The sequence below is a fragment of the Gallus gallus genome, chromosome 27 (assembly GCF_016699485.2).
Source record: "Gallus gallus isolate bGalGal1 chromosome 27, bGalGal1.mat.broiler.GRCg7b, whole genome shotgun sequence".
NCBI lineage: Eukaryota > Metazoa > Chordata > Aves > Galliformes > Phasianidae > Gallus > Gallus gallus.
Genome location: NC_052558.1, coordinates 544,513 through 553,855, shown reverse-complemented (window position 1 = coordinate 553,855; position 9,343 = coordinate 544,513). Strand labels below are relative to the sequence as shown.

General features: G+C 50.4%; 2 protein-coding genes across 3 annotated transcripts; one reads left to right on the top strand and one right to left on the bottom strand.

Annotated features, from left to right (window-relative positions):
- Positions 1-256: 256 nt before the first annotated feature.
- Positions 257-1,428, bottom strand: LOC107055273 (feather keratin 3-like). Of its 2 annotated transcripts, none has more exons than XM_046904424.1 (2): positions 1,270-1,428; positions 257-1,034 (listed from the first exon to the last, which is right to left on the bottom strand). In XM_046904424.1, the coding sequence occupies exon 2, from the start codon at positions 1,011-1,013 to the stop codon at positions 690-692; it is 324 nt and encodes a 107-aa protein (XP_046760380.1). In that variant the 5' UTR covers positions 1,014-1,034; positions 1,270-1,428; the 3' UTR covers positions 257-689. The 2 variants fall into 2 exon arrangements, with proteins under 2 accessions (XP_046760380.1, XP_024999903.1); XM_025144135.3 differs by having other exon boundaries at positions 1,393-1,428.
- A 2,358-nt stretch (positions 1,429-3,786) lies between these two features.
- Positions 3,787-4,933, top strand: LOC107055259 (feather keratin 2-like). The gene is made up of 2 exons (XM_015299231.4): positions 3,787-3,822; positions 4,184-4,933. Exon 2 carries the CDS (start codon positions 4,205-4,207, stop codon positions 4,526-4,528), a length of 324 nt encoding a protein of 107 aa, XP_015154717.3. The 5' UTR covers positions 3,787-3,822; positions 4,184-4,204; the 3' UTR covers positions 4,529-4,933.
- Positions 4,934-9,343: the final 4,410 nt, after the last annotated feature.

Genomic DNA, 9,343 nt, shown 5'->3' with positions numbered 1-9,343 from the left:
CAGGTCTGCTACAAACTCAATGGACTCTGGAGGCATTTCACCAGGGCCACTGCCAGCAGATTTAGCAGGGGAGGCACCTTCTACCACAGTGGTGGCTGCCAAAGCCAACAGCACACAGTTTCAGGCTTCTCCTGATGGTGAAAAGGTGAGGGGTCCACATGTGTTGCACACGCTTGTTGAAGTCACCAGAGCGGCGGACAACCTGCTGGCACGTGGAGTGTTTGTAGAGTAGAGTGAGTGACGTAGAGGCACAGACTGAGATGCACTACAATTTTATTGAGGCAAAAGAGGGAAAGAAAGTTGCTCCAACGGGAGGACATAAAGCAGGAAGCAGCAGGGACAGAGTGTTCACTGCGTGGTCATGGTGGATATCCCCCCAGCGGTCCACCTGCCATTCTTCCACAGAGGGAGAAGTGCCATCAGCTCCTCCCTCGGCTGGCTGTCTGGGTTTGACAGGCCAGAGGAGCAGAGGTGACAAACAAGGCATCAGGAGGAAAAGGAGAGAGTGGAAGAGGGGAAAGGCAGATATGGGCAGTGCATTCTGAGAGTCCATGCTGGCCCCGTCATTTTGCAAGAGGTGATGGTATAAGCTTGGTCGCTCTGAGAAGAAGATCCCAGTGCTCCCTCTCAGGGCCGCTACCAACTTGTGGGTCCCGGGAGGTCATCCTCCAGGAGCACGGCCAGCAGCTTTAGCAGGGGAAGCACCGCCTGCCGCACAAGCGGCTGCCGAAGCCGGAGAGGCCAAAGCCTCCAAAGCCTCCAGAGGAGATGGGCACACCCTCAGAGCTGAGGATGCTGCCAACGGCAGCGGAGGTGGAGGATCCCACGGCGGTGTTCTGCGGGAAGGAGCTGAGGATGGGTCCGGGCAGGGTCACCACCACGGGAGAGGGCTGGATGAAGACGTTGGAGTCCTGGCACTGCCTGACGCAGGACTCGTTGCAGCTGTTGGCCAGTGGGGTCGGGCCACAGGGCCGGCATTGCAGGCGTGGCAGGCACTGGTCGTAGCAGGACATGTCTTGTGTCTGGAGAGGCACCTGTCGGGGGAGAAAGGGCGGAGCAGAAGAAGGGAAGAGTAAGAAGCAGCCTGCCTTCCCAGCACGAGAGTTCCAAGGCACTGTGCTGACTGGAGATATGGAGTCTGTGTAAGGAATCCTGTCACCTTCTCCTTACATTTGGCCCCACCAAGACTGACCAGGCACAGTCAGGATGCTGCCTGGCCATAGCTCAGGAGACACCTCAGGCAAGACCTAGCACCTGTTGGCACCACACCTGCTGCCCTCTTCTCTCTCGCAGCACGAGTTGCTTCCCCAAGACCCAACAGAGGATGAAGGCACTTGTATGTACAGAGAAATCCTGGAGGAGGATACAGTGATGAAAAGGCTTCTGACTCACCTCGTTCCTGGGGTGATGGAGGCAAGAGGAGTGGATGAGAGAAAGAGAAGATGGGCATGCTTTTATACTGCACGGGCACCGCCCCAGGCCAACAGTTACTCCACGCGAGCAGTAATTTTCCTAGAGACTCACCTCAGATGCAAATTATGCTTGCCAGTGGTGCAGGTTGTGGTATTGTTTCCCTCAGCTCATCCATCTCAATTCCTCATTTCTGAAATGCCAATTCTTCCAGGCTGACCTCTTTGAAGCGTTGGTATGAGAGACCTAAGGATCACGCCAGGACAACAGCACCAAAATGAACAGAACTGCAAGAAGAAAAAGTTGTTGGCCAAACTCAAACACGGGAATATGAAGCCCCTGGGAAACAGAAGCATGGACGGGTAATGTGAGAGAAATGCAGCCACAGTGCATGTGCAGCCAGGAATCAAGTGAGGAAAGATTGAGGCCTGATAGAATTCAGTCTGGCAAAGGACAGCAAGGGCAACCAAAAGGTTTCCTGCACGGATCTCAACGGTAAAAGGAAAATAAGAGAATACGTGGGTGTTCTCCGGAAGTAAACAGGAGACCTGTTTACTGGGGCCAGCAAAAGATGCTGCGGTCCTGGTTGTCTTCTCTGTTTCTTTCTTATCCAGCAAGAGTGGTTTTCAGGAATCCCATGGCTCTGAGGCCAGGCTGAAAAGCTGGTTGGAGCTAACAAGGTGTACCTTTGGGTCAGGGAAACCTCGAGGAAACTGGATATTTGTAACACATGAGGCTTATTTGCCCCATGAAGAGATGCGCCCATGAGTGCTGAGAGAGCTGTCTGCTCTTGATCAACCTAGGTTGGTGACTGGGAGAAGTGCTCCAAAACTGGGGGAAAGGGCACGTTACTCCTGTTTAAGAAGACCAAGAGAGTGGAAGCAGGGAACTAGAGGACCAGGGGCTTCAGTTCAGTCTCTCGGTAGGAGGCGGAACAGTGCATCCTGGAAAACCTGGGCCCCGGAAACCATGTTTGTGCTCATGAAGGACGAAAATATCTACAGCATCACACTGAGCATGGATTCGCTATGGAGAAGTCATGGATTGATGAAGCTGATTCATCACAAAGAAACAACAAGCCTGAAGGATGTGGGAAGAGGGCTGTATACATTCTTGCTGGAGTTCAGAAAGGCTTTTGACATTGTCCTCCATGAGGTGGTCATAGTGAAGCTGTGGAAGAATGGGCTGAATGAGTGCTCCTGGGCCTGGAGAAAAGAAACAGCTCAGTTGAGGAGGCAAGCAAGCTCCCCACAAATGGACAAGGGCTGGTGGGTCCCAGAACTGCCAGGTGGCTGGGGGTGGTCATGGAATAGGAGTGATCAAGAGGGGCGTAGCTTCACAAGTTGCTTCTGGACTCAGTCAAAGAGGCAATGCATCCTTGCTGCATGAACCGAACACTTCTCTGCCCTGCTGACAAAGGGAGCTGTGTTGTGGTGAAAAAGTGCTAGTTAAGACCTTTATTCCATGGCAAGCTTCCTGGGGAGACTCTCCCTGTGCGTGGCACGTTACAGTCTAGTTTTGCATTGGCCAGGAGCCACATCCTTTAGGTGTGGGTCCTCCCCAACCGTGCGTGCTGTCTGTAGGCCTGAGCATCGCTCACACCAGGTAGTTCTGCCCCTGAGAGGAGCGGGAGCAAGGCACTGTAAAGAAAACCGGCACAGCCATCAAGTCAAGTGGACGGACCTTATTCTGTGGGGCTTTAGAGGTAATGGCAGGGCTCGGGAAGGCAACGCTCTCCTTCCACAAAGCAGCTGATGGCGTGAGATCGTTACTGCTGTGCCTGGAGACTGTTACGAGAGTGCACAATGCCAAATAAACACGGCAGTGTCTTTCCAGAACAATAAGCCGTGGGTGAAGACGTTTGCAAGCAGCAGAACATGCCACCTGGCTTTTTAGGGAACGAACAGAAGCTCAAGGAGTAGTCTGAGAGACAGACCTTGACGGAGAAGAACAAAATGAGTCCCTGGGCAAAGAAGGTCCAGGGCATTCAAAAGTGGGTCACACTGACACGAGGATATGCCTGCCTTGCTACAAAGGTGATTGCAAATAAGGTCCTGACATTTCCCAAGACACACACGCCATGCCTGAAGCACAGCATACGTCTTCTACCCACACTGACGTGTTTCTGCAAGGAAACTCCTTGTGCCTTTCATCCTGGAACTTGAAAGGTGCCTCCGTGGACAAATTGGGATGGTCAGAAGCAAGAAAATGAAACAACAGGGTTGACGGAAACCAAAACCTCAACCTGTGCCATTAGAAAGGATAATTTGTATTTGAGGTGGGTCTCTTGAAAAATTACTGCCCGTGTGCAATGACTGTGGGCCTGGGGCAGTGCACCAGCAGTATAAAAGGGGGCCCGTCTCCTCTCTCTCAGTCATCCACTCCTCTTGCCTTCATCTCCCTGGGAACAAGGTGAGTCTGAAGCATTTCTACCATCATCTCTTTCTCTGGGATTTGTCTGCACGTATATGTGCCTTTGTCCTAGGTTGGATCTTGGGGAAGCAGGTAGCCCTGAGAGAGGGAAGGGGGCAACCAGCGTGGCATGATGCTGAACATTACCTGATGTGTCTCCTTAGCTATGAGCTAGTCAAGGTCGTAGCTGTGCCTGGCCGCTCTTGGCGGGACCACCGGGGTCGAAGGGAAGGAGAAGACCACGGGCTTCCTGACACGTCCAACATGTCCCTAGTCAGCCCTGTGCCTTGGCTCTCCCCTGGTGGGATGGCAGGCTGCTCCTCTCTCGCTTCTGTGTCCTCCTGACCCTCTGTCCCAACAGGTGCCCCTCCAGACACAAGACATGTCCTGCTACGACCAGTGCCTGCCACGCCTGCAATGCCGGCCCTGTGGCCCGACCCCGCTGGCCAACAGCTGCAACGAGTCCTGCGTCAGGCAGTGCCAGGACTCCAACGTCTTCATCCAGCCCTCTCCCGTGGTGGTGACCCTGCCCGGACCCATCCTCAGCTCCTTCCCGCAGAACACCGCCGTGGGATCCTCCACCTCCGCTGCCGTTGGCAGCATCCTCAGCTCTGAGGGTGTGCCCATCTCCTCTGGAGGCTTTGGAGGCTTTGGCCTCTCCGGCTTCGGCAGCCGCTTGTGTGGCAGGCGGTGCTTCCCCTGCTAAAGCTGCTGGCCTGGAGGTCCTGGCAAAAGACCTCCGTAGTCCGTGAAGTTTGAAGAAGACCTGAGGGAGAGCACTGGGGCTAACCTCATCTCTCAGAAAACATGCTCCATGACTTCTTTTCCCCTCTCCCATCATTTTTTTTTCTTTTTTTTTTTTTCCCCTGTGTCATTCCTGCTCACTGTCAGCTGTCCTGGACTGTGAGTACCACTGAATCAGTCTTGGAAGGACTTACTGGCCCTATGCCGTCTGTGCAAAGGGCAGATGAACAGCTGGAGGCACGGCTGCCATGGCCATGCTGTGCAGACTCTCATCTGCCCCTGGTGCTTCTGACAGCAGGGCCTCCCCTTGCACTGACCTTGTTTCCAAATTTTCGCTCATTAAAGATTTAATGCATTTGAATCTGCACCTCTGTGTTACCCTTTGCCTTGCAAAGACTGCCCAGTGGAGGGTAGGGGAGAGACGTTTCAAAGTGTTGGTTCTGGGAAAGGGCTCTTACAATTTTTCTTTTGAACAATTGGCGCTACAGGCTTCTATTATGCATGCCTGGGGAGGAATCACTTTACCCTCCGGTTTCTAAACATTTTGGCTTATGTAGCTTTCTCGGGGGTCTTTACTTGGACCAGCACTTTTTAACAACTTTTCAGAGACATGTTTGTCTGGGGTAACAGAGAAGAGGAAGTTTTTGAGAATGGTAAGAAAACAGTGCAAATCCTTCTAATGGTCAGTTTTGACGTAAAGCAAAGGGAAGTCATTGATTCCAAAGAAGAGGTCAATTTCTTCAGAATAAAACTTCAGGTGCATTTTCCATATCGGTATGGCTGAGAGCAGGAAGGTAGCAGCTATGTCCCCAGCAGCTAGTAGTAAAGAGAGGCAAGCCTTCCTATGGTATTTCCTGTGGGGTCCTGGAGAATGCACCTTCCAGCCCATAGTCGGCTTGAGTGCCCTCTATATGGAGGGACTCCAAAGAGGACCTTCTTTGACTGGGGTCCTGAGCAACAAGAAGCCTTTGAACAGATTAAACGTGAAGTAGCTTTTGTGCAGTTGTTCTTGGGCCTGTTTGTGCAGCACCAGCTCTGCAAAGTGGGCTTTCTAGCACAACGAGAGAGAATGGCCTCACCTGGAGCCTCTGGAAGAAAGCCCAGCAGAAACTAGAACAGAACATCTGACTGACAGAGCATTGGAACAGGCTGCCCACGGAGGTGGCGAAGTCTCCTTTCCTGGAGATCTTCAAAACCCTCTTGGATTCTTTCCTCTGCATCCTAGTGTAGAGAACCTTCTTTAGCAGGGGACTTGGACTAGACGATCTCCAGTGGTCCCTTCCAACCCCTCTGACTCCGTCATTCTGTGATTGATATCATACCACTGTTTTGTCTCTTGCTGAGCAGTGCAGGCACAGCATCGAGGCTTTCTCCAACCTCTCTCCAGCAATCGCTTGTACGCTGGGGGAAGGCAAGCTGTGGGGAGAAGGCAACACTGGGGCAGCTGACCTCAAGAGACTCTATCATGAGTGTTAGATTGTGGTTTTGCACTAGGAGCTTCTAATAGCAAAGTATTGGCCTTTCCTAAACGTACAACCTTCTTATGAAATGGCTGCATAGGATGCTTTTCAAAAAAGTTGCTGAGGCAGAGACAAGCAGAAGATGGGGCAAATACTGTGCTTAAAAGCAGAAACTGGAGTGTTCTGAGTTTCCTTTCAAAAGAGACTGTTATGAGTGTGGACAATGCCAAATAAACACTGAAATGTCTTTTCAGAGCATTAACCACAGGAGAGGGCTGGATGTAAGACATTGGAGTCCTGGCCCTGCTCGATACAGGGCTTGTTGCAGCTGTTGTTTTGCATGGTCGGGTTGCAGGGCTGTCATAACAGTCATGGCAGGCACTTGGTTTAGTAGGACATGTCTTGCATCTGGAGGGGCACCTGCTGGGAGAGAGCACTGCGGGGAGCATTGGGCTTTGTGAAGAGCAGCATGCCATCCCATGATGAGAGTACCAATGCACTTGCAATGAAGCTTGTGACTTTGTAATTATATTCACAGGGATTCTCCTTCCCTTTCATCCCAGTCATCCCTACCAATAGTTGCTAGGCCCAATCATGTATCCTCTTTGGCCATAGCTCAGGAGAAAACTCATGAGGTGTCAGCATCTCTCCATGACATACCTAATGCCCTCTTCTCTCTCCCAGGACTTGCAGCCACCTCAATACCCAAAGAAAGATCAAGGCAGGATATGTTGAAAAGTAATCAAGAAGAGAACATTCTTCAGACTCACCTCTTCCCCAGAAAGATGGAATTAAGAAAATGGATGAGATTGTGAGGAGATTGGCCTGCTTTAAAACTGTCCTGGGCCCAAAAATCACTTTATGAAGGCAATGATTTTCCAGAAGACTTACCTGAAATGCAAATTATGCTTCATAGTGACAAAGGTTGTCTTCTGTTTTTGGATAATCTCTGCCATTTTATTTCCTTATTACTGACCTGCTCATTGAGACTCGGGTGCTCCTTTCACGTTCCAAGATGAGAGGTGCAAAAATTAAATGAGTAGGGACAGGTCAGTATGGGCAGAGCATGTGTCCTAAGTACTAGAAAAATCCCATGCAGGAGGGAAACGTGTCTGGGAAATGCGAGACCCGCCTTTGCAGCTTTCCTTGAAGGATGGTGTGCATAGCTTTCTGCTACTATGTAGTTCCCATCTATATGCTAAAAATCTCCTGTGCTCACAAACAAGACACATACTTCTCTTGCCCTAACTGCCTTCCAGCCTGCTCCACCAGACACTGCTTATTGCCTGCATAGGCAGGTGTGCTGCTGTGTTCATACCTGTTCACCCAAGGCTTCCCCTCCTAGGAGGAAATTTGCCTGTTTGTCAGACCTCATCCCATCTTGTGGCAGCCTTGAGTTCATCTGACATTCCATGTTGTGAGCTGTTTTTTGAAAGGTTTATGTTCCCATCCCTAATCCAGTGATTAATCATAGAATCATAGAATCAATCATAGAATCATAGAATCATAGAATCATAGAATCATAGAAGAGTCATAGAATCATAGAATTATAGAAAGGTTTGGGTTGGAAGGAACCTTTAAGATCACCTAGTTCCAACCTCCAGCTATAGGCCTCCCTCTAGACAAGGTTGCTCCAAGCCCCATCCATCCTGGCCTTGAATACCTTCAGGGACGGGGCATCCACAAACTCACTGGGCAACTTGTTCTAGTGTCTCATCACCCTCACAGTAAAGAAATTCTTCCTGATATCTAGTCTAAATCTACCCTCGTCTAGTTTACAACCATTTCCTCTCATCCTGTCTCTACTTGCTCCCATAAGAAGTCCCTCCACAGATCTCCTGTAGGAATGCTTCAGGTACTGGAAGGTTGCTATAAATTTCCCTCCGGAGCCTTCTCTTCTTCAGGCTGAAGAGCCCCAGCTCTCTCAGCCTGTCCTTGTAGGGGAGGTTCTCCAGCTCTCTGATAATCTTCGTGGCCCTCCTCTGGACCTGCTCCAACAGCTCCATGTCCTTCTTATGTTGGGGATCCCAGAACTGGATGCAGTATTCCAGGCAGGGTCTCACAAGAGCAGAGTAGAGCGGCAGAATCGCCTCCCTTGACCTCCTGGTCATGCTTCTCTTGATGCAATCCAGAATACAGTTGGCTTTCTGGGCTGGAATTACACACTGCTGGCTCATGTTGAATCTTTCATCAACTGATACTCCCAAATCCTTCTCCTTAGGGCTGCTCTCAAGCCATTACTCAGAAAGTCCTGTGGAGTCTGATCCTTCCATACAGTTAAAGAGTTCTATATTCAGGCCTGCAGGCAGCACAAACTCTGGCTTGATGGCTTAATGTCAAAAGGGTGGCTCATGGCCACTCCAAAATTAGACTGTGACTTGCCAGATGTAGGGAGAATATCTTCAGGAAACTTGCCTTTTAGAGATATTGCACTCTTGGAGCATTTCCCAGCTCCTTCCATGTCTGCAGGGCATGGAAGTGCATTGTTCATGCAGCCTCCTTGATGGAGTCTTGGAGATGTTTTTGTGCCAAGGGTCCCCCTGAGCACACTGTCTTCATGAACATCTCTGGATGTGTGCAAGTGTGAGGTCCTGTAAGCCCTTGCTCATTGGTCAGGAGTTTCCTTGCTTCCCCAATGGTGCTGGGTTTTGCTCTGGGCTAAGAAGGGCTTTGGAACATGGGAGGGGTGATGTGCAGAAACTCTAATGCTGGGAGACAACTTATCATCTGGGAAACAGAGAAGGGTCTCAGGCAGTGAGGAGATGTTTTCTTCAACCCATTTCTTTCCTTCCACAAAGCATTCAGGTAACTTTCTAAACACAGCTCCATCTCTTTGACCAGGAAGATGAGGCCTGTGTATCCATAAGCTTCTATTCTTGATGTCTGATCCTGCTCTGGATGTAGACCTTCTCAGAGGAAGTCCAGTGACTTTAGGACTGTAGCGTAGTTCAGTCCCTAGTCTGTGCTGCTTCAGGAGATTGTTCCTTCCTAGTTGCAGAACTTGTCATTTGCCCTATTGGAATGCCATGAGGTTCCTCTGTGTCCATTCCTTCAGCTTGTCAAGGTCTCCCTGTCTGGCAGCATTGGCAGAGTACATCAGCAGGTTCTGATATTGCTGTTCTCTACCAACTTGATGGAAACAGATTCTGCTACCACCCCCGAGTCATTCTACTCATCCAGTAATACAGCTATCTACACCATCATGTCTGCAGTTGGATATGAGACTTTTGCAGGAGACAGTATTGAAAAACTGAAGAGGTGCTGACCAGCTTGTTCTTACCTGGGAAGTCCTTTGGCTCTGTTCTGAAGATGGTTTG

What these genes read in the sequence shown, in the direction of transcription:
- LOC107055273 (XM_046904424.1), bottom strand. Translation starts at nt 1,013, where the DNA reads ATGTCCTGCTACGACCAGTGCCTGCCACGCCTGCAATGCCGGCCCTGT.
- LOC107055259 (XM_015299231.4), top strand. Translation starts at nt 4,205, where the DNA reads ATGTCCTGCTACGACCAGTGCCTGCCACGCCTGCAATGCCGGCCCTGT.